Source organism: Molothrus ater, chromosome Z, assembly GCF_012460135.2.
Source record: "Molothrus ater isolate BHLD 08-10-18 breed brown headed cowbird chromosome Z, BPBGC_Mater_1.1, whole genome shotgun sequence".
In the NCBI taxonomy this organism is placed as follows: domain Eukaryota; kingdom Metazoa; phylum Chordata; class Aves; order Passeriformes; family Icteridae; genus Molothrus; species Molothrus ater.
In genome coordinates this window covers 4,239,658-4,260,129 of record NC_050511.2, presented here as the reverse complement: position 1 = coordinate 4,260,129, position 20,472 = coordinate 4,239,658, and the positions used below count along the sequence as shown (strand labels likewise).

The 20,472-nt window shown below is 38.8% G+C and overlaps 1 protein-coding gene across 2 annotated transcripts in view; it reads right to left on the bottom strand.

The window, feature by feature from the left end:
* Positions 1–259: 259 nt before the first annotated feature.
* Positions 260–20,472, bottom strand: part of RIT2 (Ras like without CAAX 2) — a 174,090-nt gene continuing 153,877 nt past the window's right edge. For both annotated transcript variants that reach the window (XM_036403574.2, XM_036403573.2), the window contains exon 6: positions 260–1,789. In XM_036403574.2, coding sequence (XP_036259467.1) covers positions 1,562–1,789 — 228 coding nt within the window. In that variant the 3' untranslated portion in view covers positions 260–1,561. The remainder of the gene's footprint in view (positions 1,790–20,472) is intronic.

The window sequence follows — 20,472 nt, the reverse complement described above, 5'->3', positions numbered from 1 at the left end:
TATTTCCTTGAAAGGAAGGGAGAGAGGAGAACAAAGCATTAGATTTTAATGAACTAAAGTTATTCACAATACATAATCTTTCCAAATTTTACAGAGGGAAAAAATTCTACTCCCACCCAGACTATGCAAAATATAATTGGTTGAAATTCTGCAAAATAATTGCAGAAGAAAAGTGAAAAAGGAACATTTAATAAAGATACATAATTTTTGTTATATCTATTATCAATCCTGGACAGACACAAATGACACTGACTACTAGTATGGCTCCATGGAAATCACAATCTTTATTTTTGACAAAACTTATGCATATTCTATCTATAAAATTTATAAATAGCAACAACATTAAAGGAACTCCAGGGGGGAAAAATGTTTAGGAGCATATATTCTACTTCATGCCAGCTTTAAAAAGGAATATTTAAAAAGACTTATCCAACTGCTTAATCAAGTAGTTCAGTTGGATGGTCAAAGACTGTGAGGAATGCTGATTGAGCTGATGCAATTCTCTAGTAAGTCAAGGGCTGGATGCTACATCACAGATGCTATTACATGCTGGGACAGAGCTGCACTGCTCCAGGGAGGGCTCTGGGACTCATTGGACAGACAGAGCACTTGTGAGCTCCGTGATAGGACGGGGGAATGTGGCTCATGGTGAAGCACAAGGATGCCCAGATTGGTGGTGGATGCCCCATCCCTGGAAACATCCAAGGTCAGGCTGAACAGGACTCTGAGAAACCTGATCAAGCTGAAAGTTTCCCCGTCCATTGCAGGCGTTTGGCCGGGGTGGCCTTTAAAAGTTCCTTTCCAACACAAACTCTTGTATGACTTTAATGCACAGCATGTCTGCAGAACATGACACCTCCACCAGCCAGCCCTGGCAAGAGGAGACAGAGCAGTGCCCCTGCAGCCTCTGCAGGGCTGGTGCACGACTTGTACTCTGCTTGCAAAACCTGCCTGCTGTCTGGGCAGAACACAGTGGGGATGGGGCAGCACGGGGTCAGGATTGGAGTGCCCAGGGTCCCTTTGGGCCTGGCTCACAGACACGGTCACACACAGACACGGGCGTGCAGGCCGAGCACACGCTAACCCTAAACCTACATGTGAATGCAAAGCTGAAGGTCCCACCCCAAAAGTCCCTAAACAGTCAAATGTCCATTGAAATCAATGTCATTCGTTCCTGGGATGGTGAAATGATCTGTGCATGCAGAGGAGGAGGCAATAAGTGTATCCATAGTCCTAGAGCTGGTGGAAGCTGGTTTAGCCTTGGATGCTGGCGTAACTCATAGCATTTGAAGACCAGCCATGGAGCACACGTTAAAAAACACGGTATTTTCTCCACTCAGAGTTGCAGAAAAGGTATGAGAGGGTTTGCTAAATGACACTACAGAACAGAAGAGTCACAGGGAAACCATTAATTAGGCCCTCAAGGAACAACTTCTGCATGAGAGCTGAAGGGAAGGAGCTCCAGGACCTGGCCTGGAAGATGCTGTGTCAATGCTGCCTTTTTGAATTATTACAGGTTACTGTGGTCAGCTCCTGATGAGCAGCTCATAGAGAATTGCCATCAGGTTGTACTTTCCTTTTTTTTCTTCAGGGATCCCTTCAGTTTCCGCCACAGACTATCCTTCCTCTTCATCTTCTTCTCTATCATGGACAGTGAGGATTCTTTCCTTCGGATTTCCCTCACTAGTCCATGAAAGACGTCATCAATGTAGAAGCGGAGAGCAGCTGAAGTCTCAAAAAAGGAGCAGGAATATTCTCTGGCTAAGCTCATTCCTTCTTCAGTTGAGACCTACAAAGAAAAGAAAATTCCATAAATATTGCCTAATGCACAAAACTTTAATCAACATGAGAACATTACAATATATATATAGCCTGACTTCTTAGATCCCGCAAATCACTGACCAGGAAAATAATCTGATAGCATCCAACAGATGAGATTCAAGGGTGAAAGGATCAGGCTGAATTCATGAGGTGTTTGAACAGAGCAGACTGGCAGTATTCATTTGCTCAGGTATATAATGTCCCTAATTCTGATGCATCAATTTTTCCATGTATTTCGTCTCTTTAGTACAGTAATCTTTGGTTTGACAGTGCTGGTACTTTATTCTATAGGCGGGAATGGACGACTAGAAAGACTTACACAGAATTAAGGCCCTAGAAAATCCTTGTTGAGCATTAACCTAATCCTGGAAGCAACTTGACTCTTTAAGCACATCAGCTTTCATACCCTAATATTTTTCAGTCACATTAATTTCTGAGCATGCCTTGGTGTGGTTTGGTCTTTGCAGGCCTGTAATCCTATCACTGAGCTCATACCGGAGCTGTATGAAAATCCAAAATCTATTTGTTTTTCAGCTCATCTTCCCTAAGTGGCTTTGTGTACTTACTGCTCTTGTAGAATGTGTGGGAAATGTGTCTGTATTTTGAGGAGCTGACGAGCCTAGAGGAAAACAACACAGCTATTTTCACTAAATTCAATGAGCAGGGATCATTTTTTCTGAAATTTCCATATTGGCTATCTCTTGGCATTTGACCTGCCAGCCTGCTAAATGGAAGGGTGGTCAGCATGCTGATTATTGCATGCATCAAATAGAGCTTAAATTCTTATTGTGAGGGCTGCCACTGCCTGACAATTAAGGTACTTTTTACACTTTGAGAGTTCATCCAATAACATGTAGGAGGTCCACAAAATAACACAGAACGAACTCTGTGAGCTTCTAAATGTTAACCCAGCTTCCCACCCAATAGACTGTCCTTTCTTTTCAGTATTTGGACATAAATCTGAATAAATGAATTATATGAATTGCATGTATGGTGTATATTCAAATTCTAGGTCAGAAATCCCAGACTTTGTTTTTATTTACATTTGCATATCATGATTTATTCAAGTAACTTTCCAAACATCCTTATGAAAAGTCAAAGAAATATTTTGACATAGCCTTGTGAAAGGCTACATAATAGGCTATAGAAAGTCTCAATTCCTACTGTCTACCACAAGACTTATCTTGGTGTTTTCTTTTAGTTGGGTTTGTTGTTTTGGTTTTTTTCTGATTTTTAGCTGAAATGCACCCAAAATGCCATTTATCCTTTTTAGGGAAATAAAGCCTTGTGACTCAAGATACAAGCACACTCTCTCAAACCTGCCATGAGGAAAATGCCCTTTATGATTAAATTATGACTCCACCTCATTGCATTTATTCCACTTACCTGTAAGGCTGGAGATGGTAAGAAACAGGATTTCAGATGAAACAGAAAATTGGTTCATTCCAGCCTGGAGGTAAATCTGCACCAAGCATGTACCTGCATAACACAGACCTCAGAATTTCTCACCCCCTGCTTTGCATCGAGTCACAAACTTTGTAGCATTTGCAAGGATCAGGCCTCTATACTCCAGGTACAATCTTAATTTAATTAAGATTTTTGTGAGGGTAAGCAGGGAGGTTGTAGGCCAACCTGAGTAATACTTCCTGACAAAATAAAAGATGGTTACCACTTTCCAAGTGCTATAATTGCCAACCTTTTGCAAAAAGAGATGGGTAGCAATATGGTCCTTGTTTTTCTCTGGGCAGCTGTGTAAGCAAAATACATGATTCAATATGTCTATTGGGCACCATTGAGAAATTGATTGTCTGGATAGAAGACTATTTTGGTTTACTTTGGACCTTATAATGAAGGTTATTTTCCTTGCTTTGCCTTATTGGAGCTGAAGGAGGAATTCTTTTTTATTTTGTTAAAGATGATGCAGTTCTAAGCAAATGATTGCACAGAGATGCATTTCAATGAAGATTTCATACATTCATTACCTAAAAGGAAGTAAAAATCCACATGAACCAAAATATCCTTATGTTAAATAATGGCAAGGTTGTAAATATAATTAGGGTGTCAGCACAATAATACTCCAATATAAAAATTGCCCATTATTTTTCTATGTGAATTTCTAGTTTTTACCCCACTTTGCTCCTCCTTTGTTTGACTTTTTCTTTCTTTTTTTTTTCCTAGGACTAAAAATATGTTTTCTCCATCCTACAAGGAAGAATAATTGCAGGGAAGACATTCTGTGCTCTGCAATGAAACAAGAATGCTAAGAGCTGTGAGAAATGGATAATACTCAGGAGAATTAAATCATGCAGAAAAACTTTCTCCCCATATCTTTGTGGATGGAGGTTAGCAACTTGGCCAAACTTAGCTGACTTTCTTTAAAAAGAAAGAAAAGTTTGGTTTTGGACTCCAATTGCCTGCCAAATTACAGAGAGAGCATTAAAGTTATTAATGGTGGTAGTTCATTTCAAAGCATGGCATTTTTCTTAAGTCTTGCCCTCAGGAACTGATTAACTGCTTTGGCAAAATTTTAAGACCTAATTCAGCAGGAGGAGGACACCTGGCACAAACAATTTCAGGATGATTAGCTGATGTTTTTCAGCTTCAAGGCTGAAAACATAATTTTTTAAAATATAACATTGTAATAATTATCATTACTGCTTCCAGCACCAATGAATATGACTATAGTAATTTAACTAATATGTTTGCTGAAGAATCTGTAAATATAAAGAGATGTCTAGAGAAAAAATACACATTTTTCTCTTAGTTCATCATTCGGTCAAGAGGCTAGACACCTATGGAATGAGAAACAAGGGATATAGCTTGATGAGGTGACTGAGGCCCACATAATTCCAGGGATTTAGCCTGTTCCCATCTTATTGCCAGAAGAGAAACTATATTGTAGAAATCCATTCCAGATCTGCACAGCCCAGGGATTTGTTGACAAATTGCAGCTTCCATGGGCCTGTATCAGTGGAAGATATGATCTGTCAGCATGGCACGCACAGACAGGTCAGGGAGAGAGGTCATTCTATTGAATATATATCTGGGAAGCAGAGCTTTATATCTCATCCTTAGAGTAACCCTTCTTGATTGAATCTGGCATTGTTTGCAAGAGTATAATTCTGGTCATATTGATTCCAACTTAGCTCATTTCTGTGCTGCTAAACCTCAAGAAGGGAATAAAGGTGGAAGATAGGTGTAGTGAATATAACGAAAATGAAAATGTCAGAGCTGACAGAAGCTTTCTGAGTATTGTTCAAACTTTTAAAAACTGTGATTGTCTGGGTGGGGTTTTGATCAACATTTACAGAAGGTCTTGAAGCTTGCAGCGCAACCAATGAGCAAGATCTCCCAAATCCATGAAAGGGAGCCTCATGGATATGATGTGTTAGCGGCTGAAAAAAAATCTTTTCTAAAATGCAGGATTCTGAGTGCTCATATCTGACAGTACATGTGAGTTGAGAAGGAAGATATGCCAGTGACAACATATAACTGAATCTTGTCTAGACCAGATATACCTGTTCCAACAGCACGTGAACAGCACACAGGACTGTAGGCTGAATTGGGAGTTTCCCATCTCTGCATAGCTGAGGGCAGCTAGAACACAGCCCAGCTTCCTCCTGAGGGAAAGCACTGGATGCAAACCTCATTATATACATTAGGATTCTGTTTGTGGCTTTTGCAAACCTCCCCTGGAAAATTACAAGTGCAATTAAATGCAATGCTGACGGGCTAAGAAAGCTGTGATGGATGAGCTGCCATCTTTATGACAGCCAGCTCCCCACTAAGGTCAGCTCCTGCACAAAACCACCTGGGCTGGGTGGTGGGTGGGGAGGCACCGGCAATCACTGTCCCCCATGGGCACACAAAAACGCCTGAATACTTGTATCTGAGATGGAAAATGCACAGAAATTAAACTGAACAATAATCTTTCTCTGCCCTTGTACTGTCATTAGCTGGAAAACCTCCATCAGGATCAGATTATTTTGTGTTCAGCTTTGTTGCCTCCTTTTGTCATGGCAGCATGAGAAAGATCCCAAAGTGGATTTCACTGATGGACATTTTGCTATCAGAGTCAGCAGCTTAACTCTGGGTAAGTAAATGGGGGTTTTCAGGCAGGGAAGTAATGCATTTCCACTTGTGCATTTCATCCCTGCATCCATGAAGTTGCATGGTCTACTTCAGATGGCTTTTGCAGTTCTCCCCTCATAACTGGGGCCTCCGGATTGCCGTGGAGAAATCTGGGATCTGCAGGTGGAGTGCTAAACATTGCAAGGATTCACCTAAATTTTTGTTTTACAGACTTCTACCCTGGTTGTCATCATATAACTCAGTTATATAATTCTGGATAATTTTATATCCAAAAACCTTGTTCAGTGAGTATTTTTTTTTTCTCTGAAGGCACGTGGTCTAGATCAGAGACAGAAGGGTACACATGTTGCTCAACAGAGTGCTCATCTAAATCCCACTGAGGGAAATAGGAGGAATTTCTGTTTGTTTTGATCAAGATTTGCATTTTTGACAGTCAATAATTTATGAGAGTTGTGAGGAAAAATAATGAATAAGGATGGCAGAAGCATATTGAGCATCCTTGTTTGCACCAGTAAACAGTAAATAATAAATAATAAAAGGAATAGGAAAAGTCAAGAACCAGAGAAGGAAAAATTCTGAGTAATGTCCCAGAAAGATCCACATCCTTCCCCTTTGTGTCTGTTGGATTTTTTTTTCTGTTTCTCAATAAGTCCCATCTTAGAAAAGAAGAACTGGGTGCCAAGTTGTTTATTAGCACCTGGATATCAGTTTAGAGATAGGCAGGCAACCAGAAAGAGTCCACACACATGTTTGGGTCCCTCCCCATCACAGCCCATTCCATTGGTATATCAGAACAAATACAATAAGTTTTTGGTACAGATGTAAACCCATAACATATTAGAGAAAAGAGTTCTGGAGATCAAAAATATTCACATTTTTCCTCAGTCTCTAATAAGTAACTTTGCCAAAAGAAAAAGAGAAAATCAATCTTATGGGTCTAGAAAAAGAATGCCATCCTGGACAACAAAATGGGAAAGAATCAGTGTTGACTGACATGAGCAGTGATTTTTTTTTAATCCTAGCACTGACCACCAATTTTATGCCTTGAACAGAACACAGAAAAACTGTGTTTTCTCATTAATCAATGCAATCACACAGTCATTTACACTGAAAAAATCTCTAATATCAAATCCACTCGTTAATGCAATAGTGTGAAACCCACCACTAAACCACGTTCTGAAGTGCCACACCTACATGCCTTCTGAACATCTGCAGGAACAGTGAGTCCACCATTGTCCTGGGAAGCCTGTTCCAATGCCTGACAACCCTTTCAGTGAAGACATTTTTACTTATATCCAAATCAAGACTTCCCTGGTCATCTTGAAGCCTTTTACCTCCCATACTACTGCTTGTTGCCTGGAACAGGGAAAAGCTCTTTATTTCAATGGATACGACTGTGTCCAGCAAAGGCTGAGCTGGCTGCCTCTATATTGCCACCTGCCTTTGTTACAGCCAAAGGCATTCACAGTAAATATTTGAATTGTGTCTTGAGAAACATGTGGTGCAAACCACTAACCAAAGTGCAGATCCATTATACCTACATCAGTTTTGACAGTTATTATTTTTTTCCTTTGGACAAGTATCAAGAGGCATGGTGGCAGAGACTTCCTACAGGCTGGAATAGGGATCTTTCCAAGTGTGAAATGCTATTGTTCAGGTCAAAGCTCAAACACTTGGCTATTACAGCAGTGTCTGGGGTTTAAAACATGAGCAGAAACATAAAAAACCCAAGAAAAATCAATCTTTCTGTCTTCTTAAGACAAGCAGCACTGTTGTTATTTGTTCATATGATGCATGTCATATGAAATATCTTTTTAAAAGAAAATGAAAGAAGAGTTCCAAAGCATTTTACCCTTCTTCAGATCTTTGCACTTATAAACTGCCTATCATATTCTTGCCACTGAGCAATGACGCTTCTGAAAGAAGGGGGAAAACCAAGATCAATTCAAAATCAATTTAGTCTGAAAAAAATGTTGAAGACTAGAGTTTGTGTGGAACCAGTGTGACCTTTTGTGGCCAGGCATTCAATATGACTATGTTTCAGGTCTAAATATGTGCACAGAAAATTTAAAAGTTAAAGGGAAATCCTTGTCGTTAAAACTCTTATTTCTTTCTCCCTCAACATTTTGCTGTCTGGCAGAATTTTAACTTTTAAATTGAATTACTGCTTAGAAGTATAATGCTGAAACTTTTTCTTCTGAAAACATAGACATTTTAACCTTCATGCATGGTCCCCTTCCCAAATGCAAACACTGCAGTTAACCATTTGACTTGGCCATGAATCCCCTGGAGTTCACAACTAGTTTCTGCTGTCACAAAACAGCATTTTTCATTAAACCAAGCAAGTGCACCTTACTTTTTCTCCTCAGTCCCTGGGTAAGCAATTCTCTTTTCAGGAGCCTGCACAGTTAATGAGTAACATGGCAGAGAACCTTTAAAGGAGAATTTAATATCAAAGCCTTCATGAGAAAACTCACTCTGACTTCATGGAGGCAATTCTGCAAAGCTCAGCTTTGCCAGCATTCTAGACTGAGTTAATTATTATCATGAAGAATTATTTATTATCATGAAGGTGTTGCAATTAGTTCTGTTCCTCCTTCTCCCTCTCTAGAGTGACGTGTCTTCCAAGAGTTTTCCTTTTGGCCTTGTCACTCTGCAATGCTTTGTTGCTGGCTTTACACTAAAGCCTGTTTGGTGACCAGAATGGGGTCCTTGAATGGCCATGGGTGTAGGCAGGATTAGCAGACTGGGCCAAGAAGATGAAATTTTGCTCTGTGAGCTTGTGCCCTGAAGAGCCTGGATGCCATGGAAATAACACATGGTCCAGCAATGCACAACTCATCCTCAGCTGCTCCAGCCTCTGAAGAAATTCACATTACAAAGGCTCAGATATTCCTTCCCTTGCTGTAACTTGGGCTTTGCTTTGGGGAGGAAGGAATGGACAAGAAGGAAAATGCAGCTTTAGCTATGCAGAAAATAATAGAATTGTCCAGTTCTTCTGTAATGATCTTTGTGCATTATTTATAGTGGATGAAGGCTGGAGAGTGTGGGATTGTAAAATTAATTGGTCATTTCTCTAAAGGAGAGCCATTTAATAGTCTTGACAAAAAATAAATTTTTAGACAAAACCAGAGAGATTATCTGTTCTAAATGAGGTACTTCTCACCTGGTTAGTCACAAAGGTGTCACAAGAAACACTACTTAAATTCTGTTCTGAGCATGGAAAAAACATATTTCTATTTGATCCAAGGAAACAGCAAATTGTTAAGGGGTTTTGAAAGAAATCTGATGAAGCATCACTGAACAATTTTTCTTATGCAATTTACTATTGACCTCTGTTAGATTAGACTGACACTTTCTCTGTTTTAGTTATTTCTATACTGTTGCAAGAAAACTCTAAGCTAACACTCCCTATTTTATTTAAATATATCTCTTGTGCATTTTCATACATAAAAAATCTAGATTCAATTTATATTTGAATAATTTCTGCATATTTTTAGCATCTTTTCTGATGAAGATTACTAGTATCTCTCTAGTTTTTCTCTTATTTTGGAATTTTACTATTTTCCCACCTTTTGGATCCAGAATATTCTTGTGACACAGGAGCTACTCCTCCAGGTAATTTCATTCCTGCTTTAGGCAAAAGTTTGAAATATGGATAAACATCCTCCACACAGTTGCTTAGCTGCAAATCTAGCAAAGCACATGTTTTGGTCTATTGTTTCCAACTTATGACAATGTTGTTTCATTATTTCACAGACACAATGCTAAATAACTGAATCAACATCTCATTTCATGCAAGAACCATTGCAGGATCAGGGTGCTGTCTTCAGGTTAGACTTTTGACAATATTCTTGTCTACTACAGACTGTTCCCTTTTGACTTGATCCTGTCAAAATCATGATTGATGAGTGGTTAAAGCATCTTTACATCAGGAAGTGTTTCCAAAGAGATGGCCTCAGGATCTGACTGAATTGGATACTCAAAGCCACATGATCCTGCATCAGCCAGCAATAGCTCTGGGTCTAATTTGAAGAGAATGTGGAAGTGTTAAATCCTTAGCATCTCTCTTCAAGATGAATAAGTTCAGGTCAATTGCTCAAAGCATTTTTCAGAGATCTGACAATTTTCTAAATTGTCCATCATCTTTAAAGGTTCTTTGATTGCAACGCTCAGCTGAAGACATGGATGGCCATAAGATGGTTGCAAAAAGAAGACATTTCTGCATCAGTTTCACATGGACATCTGCTGGTTTTAGTAAGGGAAAAAATCTAGGAATTGCAGTGCTATTTTCATGAGAAAGGATTTTTTTTTCAATTTTTTTAAGCAACAAGAAATCAATTATCATCTGCTCCCAGCAGACGGTTGTTTAAAAAAAGTACAGATAAAAGGAGGTGCAAATGTACATTTTGGACTTCTTTTCAGACAAATGGAAAATTAGTGGCATTCAACTCTTATTTTAACAGTTTCTATTTCTTTGTGAGAACAAATTCACTATCAGTCCAGTAGAGACAGCCTCCATATCTTTTATCTATTTGTAAAGCCATGTAAGGTAATTTCAGTTACATGTTAGGCATTAAATTTCCACTCCAGTTCTTCATCAGGACATGAGCACTAAGCACACTGGGTACTGAGTAAATAAACTTAATTCCTAGTAACCTTTGCAAATCTCTCTGGTATTATATAACTTTGTCTCTAACAGCAATATTTTGTCCTGAAAGCCCTCAATTGACATGAAAAGATGAGACAATAAAGAAGGAGTCAGTAAGAAGGGAAGATCAGGGGTCTGCTTTCAAATGTTCTATTTTCCTCAGTCTGCTGAAGACTGAGAAATGTGATTCAAGAAATTTTAAGGGAACCAGAAAGGAATCTGGACACCTAAATGCAAATCAAGGATGAGGCAGAAAGAGGTGTGTATTTATTTGTGCAGGTTTATATATATGGCTGCAAACAAGAACTTTAAGTTAAGGAATAAAAAAATAAACATCCCACAACCAAAGTATTAGTGATTCACAGAAGCAGAATAATCTTTTGAACCAAAGTAGCCAAAGTTTGTGTTTAGCTAAATGTCTCATTTTTAGACACATGGACAAACTACCGGAATTAATTTCTGAACCTTTTGTCTGAGCTGGATATGAGTTTCCAACACTGGAATAAAAGGGTGACAAAAAATATGCAGTAAGGAGTTTTGTTTGTCTTAACAGCACACACTGCTTCCAATCACTTTTGACTGCAGCACACATATATTCTGGTCTAGAGTTTTCACATCTAAACATACTCAGATCCAGACAGCAGGCAGACAGGGAACACCATCTTAAAGTTTCTGGCATTGAAAAGAAAATTGTAAGAAACTCTCCTTCCTCCTTTCATTTCCACACAGTTGTGGTCTGCTGGGATTCAGGGATTCTGTCCAGGCTGCTGAAGTGTTTGACAGGAGGGGAGGCAGAGGAAGAATTTATAATAGATTTATAAATATTTGGACTGAAATAGATTTTTTTTTAAAGAAATCATTTACTGAAGCAAGCACGTGCTAAAATATATGAGGTATCAAAGTGTCTTATGCATAGTCTACAGAATAATGTTTCACTCTTCCATGTTTTACTTGAGTTGTTTTTTAAAGAAAAAAATTTAATCAATGCAATGAGATGAAGATTTACTTGAGTTTCTTTTAAAAGAAAAAGTTACTGGATGCGATGAGAAGGGGTTGAGCTGTCAGAAAATGGGAGTGGTGAATTGTTGTGTTTGTTTGTCCTGGAATGTGTAATTAATTTTGAGGGTTTAGTAATTTTGAAGTTTATTAGGAAGGTCTGTCAAACAATCTCATTACAGGAAATATTGCAGAGTATCTTTATTAGACTAATGGCATTGATCTTCCCCATGTCAATACTAATTCAGGGAAAATTTTACACTTTTTCAGAATATGAATTGATTGAAAAAATTATGGGAGCTTTATGGAGGTATTCTTTTTCAGCTCCTTTCCCGTGTGATGAAAGGAGAGCTTAATGGAAGACAAGAGTGGTTTTTTGTGGTCAGGGGAACATTTGAAGAGAGAGACCCATGATGAGGAATGTCAAACCAGGAGTGACAGCTGAATAAGGAGCATTCAGCTCCATCATGTGATGAGACCTGCCATGTGGACAATGCATGACAAAATCTTGAATCTGGGGACCTGCACATAAAGGGGATAAAAAGGAGAAATGAATGCACAGAGAGAGAAAAATTAACGATGTTAAACGGTGGGTAGGAAGAGCTGTAAGAACACATTTAGCTAATTAGACATAACAATCTCTCTTATTGCTAACTTTGCTTAAATTACCTCACTTTTGCAGCAGGTTAAGGTCATGGAGTTGGATGGTGTCCATGGTAGCTTGCTCATGTATCTGTGGTTAACCTGTCCTGTTGGCAAGCTCCCTGTTCAGGCGAAACTTTCTTTGGATTACCCATCTGTGGTTCCTTCCTGCCCATGGTTTTTGACTTGTAATAAAATTGAGACCCCTAAAATAACCAAAGTGGCAGCTGACAGCTGGCAGAATCTTAACTTTGTGCAATATAGCACCAAACTTTCTTGCTTACATCCCCAAGAGGTGTTGGATTCTTTACTAACAGTAACTTGAGCAATGGTGATGCTTGAGGGTTAATGAGTAGAGTTTTTTCCTATATTTTTTCTTTTTTTCTGAAGCCAAACCAAGAATTCTTCTCCTGATTTATTACTTCAAAGAAAGGATATAATAAGCAAAGAGAGAAGCAGAAGAGTGAAGGTGGAAGGATAGTGGCAGGAAGGAAGACAGATTACATCTTTATTATGCTAGCTTGAGGGTAGGATGAGAAAATAGAGTCTTAACAAACAAAATGGAAGAAATTCCTTGCTAGAAGCATCTGTTTAACATCTTCTATCTGTGATGTATCCTTCCAATTATGCAGACACTCTTGATATATAAAAACTACTATGCTAATACGCCCTGTGAGCCCAAATCATGATTACAACAGATAAACTCATATTCTTACCCAGAGCAATAGACTTTTCAGCCCACCACTGTAGCTCAGTTTACCCAGCAGCACTTGTGAATATGCATCTGCACACACAAACACACACAGACCACAAGTGCTGCTGGGATCGGGTTGAACCTTTCCATTAAACCTGGCAGAAAAGGTTGGCCTTACAGCAAAACCTCGATGTGTATTCTGAAAAAAACACCATTCTAAAGAGTCCCTTCAGTACTGGGAGGCATGCAGCATTAGCTCCTCTGCAGATTAGAAATGGTTTCTGACATTTATTTATTTCCCATGTTTCATGCAACTGATTCATTTCAAGCTTTCAGTCTGGAAAGGCTCTGGAAATGGCTGTGAAAAGGTGAAAAACACCTTTCAGAATGTGAAGAAAAACATTTCAGAATGTGTGGATGCTGCAAGCCAGGATGCCTTTTTCTAAAGGTTTTTTGGAATTTTTTGTGTAGGAAAAAATGGTGGACTGTAACCAGCCAAGTGAATGACCTCTTCTGCATTCCTCCATAGACAAAAAAGTGAAAATGAGAAAAAAAATGTTGAAAATGAAAGACAGGAAAAAGATAACATAGGAGATATGATAAATAATATTACAAAAATAATACATTAGGTTGCGTATTCAAATAATACATTAAAACAATAGTATTAAGAGTGGGGGGAAGAAAGATATAGTTTCTCAGGAGTATCTGGGTGATTAAATATTATCAGTATTTAAACATTGATAATCCCAGTGGCTCTTACATAAATCTGCAACCTGTGCAGGTTGACTTCCATGCCTGAATGAGCAACACCACAGCTCATGCTATGGAATGGAAATCACAGAATCACCATGGAATGGACTGGGTTGGAAGGGATTGAAAAAAATCATCTTGTTCCAATCCCCTGGGCAAGAAGGGCAAGACACCTTCCACTCGACCAGGTTGCTCCAAGACTCTCACACATTTTTGATGCAGCCCAGGGCACAGTTGGGCTTTCTGGGCTGCAAGTGCATGTGGCTGGGTCATATTGAGCTTCTCACCAGCCATCACCCCCAAGTCCTTCTCCCCAGGGCTGCTCTCAAACCATTCTCTGCTTTGCCTGTATTTCTGTGCTGGATCACCCCTGGCACTTGGCTCTGCTGAACTCCATGAGGTTCACATGGTCCCACCTCTCCAACATGTCCAGATCCCTCTGGGTGGCATCCCTTCCCTCACTGCTCAGCTCGGTGCCATCAGCAAACTTGTGACAGTGACAAAGACAGATAAAACAGGGGGTTTTGTTTTGTTTTTTTTTTTTTTTCAACAAGCTTGCTTACTTTTCCTTAATTGGCTCTTTTTCTCTTATTCTCTTAAATGCATAAATAAGAGTAGATTTGGGGGAACAAAATTGTTGGTGCTAAAAGCAACAGATGGTGAAAAACACTAAGTGCTTGAAAGCTTGACAGTTACTGACTGTCACCAGCAATTCAGGACATACTATCACCCCACTATTTTTTACCTGTAGAAATGAGATTAATGTTATTAAATGGTTTGGAAAATGACAACGGCCTGGTAAAGTTTTGTTTCATGTGGTGAAATGGATATTAGTAGGAGAAGAGATATAATGTCCTTGAGAAAAAGATGTGGAAAAGTAAATGTAGACCCTGTTTCAGAGAGAAGACGCAGTTGCTATGTAATTATATTCAATATGTAATTAAATATTTTCTACTGAAAGATGTATAGAAATCAGAATCACAGAATAGTTTCATATGGAAGAGAACTCTGTAGGTCACCTGATGCAAGTTATTGCTCATAATGGGTCCACCTGGGACAGATCACTCATGTAATATTCAACCAAGTTTTGAGCTTCCTTTTTCTAAGGAAGGAAATCTCACAACCATTTTGGAGGTTTGTTTCACTGGCTGACCACTCCTGTGAAAAAAAATCCCAAAAAACCCCCCAAAATCAAACATTTTAATTAATCATATTTTCTTGTTCTGCAAATATTTTTTTTTCTTTTCTTGTCATTTCACTGCCCATCTCCATTGGTTTTGTCTTCATTCCAAGATGAATGAGATTCCCTTCAATCCATCAAGCTGAACAAATCCACAAGCTCAGATGTCTCAGAGTTTTCTGTTTCTCTTTTAAGCTCTACCCCAAGACCATCTTGGGGATTTCTGCTGAACTCACTTCACTATGTCAAGTTATTTCTGGTGCTGTAAACCCCTAAACAGGGACAGTACTTCAGATACACTCTGGCTACAACAGCATGGTGTGAGACTGATTCGAAAGCCTTCTTAGATTGAAGGGAAACATAATTCATTTATTTCATCTGCAGAGTCAGTCGTCTGGTCATGAAGACAATCACAGAACTCAGGTCCTCGGACAAGAATTTCCTTTTTGAAATCCACGTTTTAAATGTTCCCAGGCACTTTCTTATCCTTCATGTGCCTGGACATGGTGCTTTTGGAGGGTTTGCTTCATAAACACATCATCAATTTCTTCTGGAGGCAAAAGATACTGAAAACCAGAATAATTTATTTAGCTCTAAAAGGTAAACTGAGTCTACCCTCACCAGCTGAGATCCTTCACTTCAACCTCACTGAAGCTTCTTTCCAGGATGCTCAAAGACCATACATGAAAATGTAACTGATGAGTCAAGATGAGCATAACAAGGGACACTTCTGTCCAATGTAAGTAAATACAAGCAAAATTTTGTACAAATTAAAGATTTTGGACCTCAGTCTGAGTTTTTGTGCCTGTTGGATTTCTGCTTTATCCCTTTCTGGTTTTTTGTTTTGTTTCTTTTTTTTTTTTTTTTTAATAACTATATATCATGCTTTAAAAACTTGATTAGGTACTTCAAACACTTTTTTCTTAATAGATTTTTAGTCAAAAAGAGCGCAAATCCAAAGTAGATTGCTTATTGTCAAGGAAGGCAGGCTTTGATGGCATGAGATAGAAGGCCTTGCAACCTGAGACACAGAAAAGAGAGCAGAAGTACTCAACTCTTCTTCCATATGGACATAAATGAATAAAGCAAAATTACTGAAGCAAATGGAAAGCAAATGCTCTTTCACCGTAGTTCAGGCCTTAAAGAAGCAGTCTGGTAACAAGCAGTGACCCATCTCAGAGCAGATGTTACAGCTGTCCATAACAAATAAAAACAGGTAGGAACAGGGGCACAGTGAAAGAAAGGAAGAGCTTTGAGCAAAGATGGTGTAAGATGATCCAAGAGAAAATTTATTTTGTATCCAGAATGACCGCACCTTTTCATCATATACAGCTCTGGACACTGAGCTTTACCCACATTAAAAGGGTTGGCTTGCCCTTGTTTTCCTATATACATTTGAAATTTATGGCAATGGTTGTTTATCTCTGATGTGTCTGGTGAAATATAAATGATTTTGATCTATATCCACCTTTCAATACTATTTTTATTCTGGAACATACACTAAACTTTGGGCTCCATAATGTGATGGTGGGACACACTGCATACTGCAAAAAATCTGTATTTATGGGATGAGTAAATAGCTTAAATGAAAATTACACTACAGCTCATCCACAATAGGATTTAACAGTTTTCAATATCTTTGGTCTTCTCTAGGGATTAGGTGTCTGATGTTGCCTCACATCCTTTTCAGTTGCTGGTGTTCTCTGCATTTGTAAGCCATGCAGTGCTGTGAAATCAATAAGGTTACCTGAAGAAAATTCAAATGTTTAACTCTGCCAATCAGTTGTATGAGTTTTCTTGTATTGGTTAAGGATCTTTTGAGCTATCTTAGGTACAGCCCAGAAAAGAATTTCTGAGCTGATTCAGGATTTCTGACCTGGTCAGTAAGTCAAATACACTGATATCAGGAGAGTGAGAGAAGAATATCAGTGACATTCTGGAGAGGAGAGGAGAGGAGAGGAGAGGAGAGGAGAGGAGAGGAGAGGAGAGGAGAGGAGAGGAGAGGAGAGGAGAGGAGAGGAGAGGAGAGGAGAGGTTTGTGCTCCATATATTTCTCAGCAAACAAACGTTCTGGAGCTTCTGTACTGTCATTGGAATTAAATATATGTCACTATCTATAGAAGAATATAGAAGAATCAGTCAGTAATCATCACCTAACTTCTAGGAAGAAAATGTTCCTTGCCAGTAAGCTGCCATTAGATATTGTTCCATCATTGTCCTTTGTTTTTAAATGGTTCTTCTTTACAATTCTTTATGTTGCTTCCCTTCTTATCAGCTTATGTGTGTACTTTTATCACACTTCTACTTTCATTTACCTACAAAAGAAATTAAACTTTCTGTAATTTTCTCTGATAGGACCAGCCTGATACGCATGTTCTGCATCTGTTCCAGTTTGAATTTGCCATCATCATCAATAAACAGCTACACTTAATCTTAACTGAGTTTTCACTTGTATATTTTATAATACCTTCAGTGCTTCCATGTCCCTGATAAACAAATCACTCCAAACGCCTCTTCTGAAGTGGCATTTATTTTATGCAGAATTTCATGATGTTTGTAGTTTATAATCACCCAGCATGTGGCTGATATATCCAAGATTTCTCTCCTGCCTCCAAACTGATGTGTTATAGTAAACAGCCTTGCTATTAGTCCTTAAGGACATGGCCTTGCACTTTTTACAATTGCATTTAATTCCACTTCTATCACTCCTCTGGGTCACACAGCTTTTCCTCTTCAATAATCCTGTCTCTTCTAGATAGAAAATGTTCCCACTTTGTGTTATCAGCAAATTGTGTCAGAACCTCCTGCATTTTTATGTCTAGGTCATTAATGAAAAAGTTAAAGATCAGCAAATTGAAGGGTAATGCCTAATATCTTTAGGGCTAGATCCAGTTCTAACTAGTGGGGTCAGAACCAAATCCTCTCCTTCTAAAATGTTACTTAAATTTAAGAGTGTGTGTGGTTTTGATATGTGTGCAATCCAGCTGTCATAATTTTTTTGCCAGTAAATCACCCATTTCTGGTGGCCCATCTGTTACGGTTGTGCAGAACATAGTGGAGAAAAAGCTGATTTATGAAATGCTGGATGACTCTCCCTATTTTTATTAATGTGTGATTATAACTTCCCGGCTACATTGAGTGAAAATAGTCTAATGGCATTGCTTTCCATGTGAAAATACCGAGCTGACAGGGACTAAATGCTCCTTGGCAAGGAGCCACAAAGCTGTGTTGCTCCAGACACCCCACTCTGAGAGTAGCCCTCCATTTGGCTCCCAGCACTATGGGGGGCCTGGTTCAAGACCCAGGCTGGTCGGCAGCACAGCTTTAATTCCAATAATCCAATGCCTTCAGGCTTCTCTGTGAATTAACTGCACAGGCTTGCCATTTTTTGGAGATGGGGACGGAGCAGATGGGGAGATGGAGAGGCCAAACTGTTGAAAGTCAGTGATAAGGCGAGGGTGAGGGGGGGCGGGGGGGGGGGGAGGAAAAAAAAAAGAAAAGGATTGGGGATAAAAAAAAATAAAAAGCCGCGGAAGACAACCCTGTGGTTTGTGTGCTCTACATTGCCACCTGCCAACCCCAGGCCTTCTGATCTCCTCTCAGTGAACCGTAGAGGCAGCAGTTGGAAAGATCAGATATACGCTCAGGGCAATCTGTCAGAAACAACTCTGTCACATTCCCCAGCACTAAAACCCACGGAAATAAAATCTATGTGTTTAAAGCTGTGACTCCCCCATATATGTGAGAAGCACTCTTTAAACACAGAAAAAAAATCCGTGAACACCGCTCCTATCCTGGTATTTTTTAATTTTTATTTTTTAACATTATTAAAATATTAGCATTGATTTTTTTTTATCTCCCTAAAGCATCTCTACCATGTTTGTTTGCCTCTGGCAACACAGTTGTAATGTCATTCTAATGACAATACACTGAATTCCATCATACAATAAATGAAGTAAAAAATGGCAGAGCAACCCAACAAATAAATCCAACAATTATGGCTAAGTTATTTAAATATATTATTTTTCCACTTTTTGAGACACTATCATCCCTATTTGGGCCAGTACTTGGCTATACTTCATGTTTTTCTATGACATAGGACAGATAAATAATGTGTGTATTTTTTTCTGAAACTAAGTGCTGCATTTTTTTTTTAAGGTATATTTAAGAATGTGCAGGCTGTCCTTGAAGCGACAAAAAGTTGTGAGCAAATTCCTATCATGTTTTTTCTGTTCTAGAACTCTTCCATACACCACATAGAATATGTGATATGACACACCTCCTTTCAAGTTCGGAGAACTCTGTAGATATCAAATTAAGTTTTATATCAACCTGTTGCATGTGATAGTCTTATAATACTTGTCAAATCTAATTAGGAGTATCCAAAGCATATTTGGATAATGAACATTAGATAGAAGGAAATAAAATAATTTTTGATCTATACAGTGGTCCTTAAAAAAAAAAAAAAATTATCTGTATTAAATTGAGCATTCCAGCTGCAGTGGTGACCACCACAGTGAAGCAGAGTACAATGTCACACCTGTTTACCTGCAGAGTTAATGGAATCCCCATCTTTATATTTATCCCTTGGGGTGGATGTCCTATGCTACCCTTCCATGTACTAAGTGGGGTATTGGAGTATTTCCTTCTCCTTCAAACCTCGTTTTGCCTGGGTCACCCATAGGAATATACTTGGCTTTTCATCTGGGTCTCTACAATGAAGCCACCCTGAGCTGCCAGAATTTGGCAAAGCTGGGTGGGTTTAGTTGGAGGGAATACAGGAATTATAAGGACGTCAGGCAGGGCTGGAATGTACAAGGCTCTACGTCAGGATGTTTCCACAGCATTTCTACAAACTATGCTGGAATATGCTCGGGACGGTTCAGTGAGTTCCAGTGCTTCTGCGATGCCTAAAGAGAGTCACATCTTTTGAAAGGTGAGTTTAAAAGCCATCACCCAAGCAGTGTAACCTCCTTGGCAGTCCTTGCTACACAGTGCTGTTCCATGGTGCCCAGAGACCCATAAATCTACTGATTGACCACACTATCTAATATAGTCTCAGTAATATAATTCCTTTTATTTTGAACTAGAAAGTAGCAGATTGCTAAAATAATTATCAAGCCTAGCCATTCTTCAGAATATCATGGCTTCTGAATCATGTACCTTCCCTGAAATTCATGCAAGGTGAGTTCAGCTCTGTGAGAAAATAATTGCAATTCCTTCTCATTACTGAAGAAAATTTAACAGGCATTTTCAGAGTATTATATTATTTTTAATTTTTTTTTCCAATGCCTTGGTCAGTACTTTCAAAATTTACTATTTTGAGTATCTCAAATTGTTAGACTGGTAAACCTCTGAGTGGTCTTAATTTTCAAAGGTCAGGTTCAACTGCTTATTCTAGATAGAAGGTGGTTTCTAAGTATTCCTTGAAAAAAAAAAATCTCAAAATCTATTGTGCATGGATTTTTTCCCCTCATTTACTCATCAGTGACTTAACTTTACTCCCACTACAATTGTGTTATTGACCTGTAATACCTAAGAGCAAGGCCAACAAGAGGTGTTTTTGAAATTCAAACCACATGTCACAAATACACCATCATCAGAATAATTTTAAAATCAATGACAGCCGTCAGTCACCCACAGAAA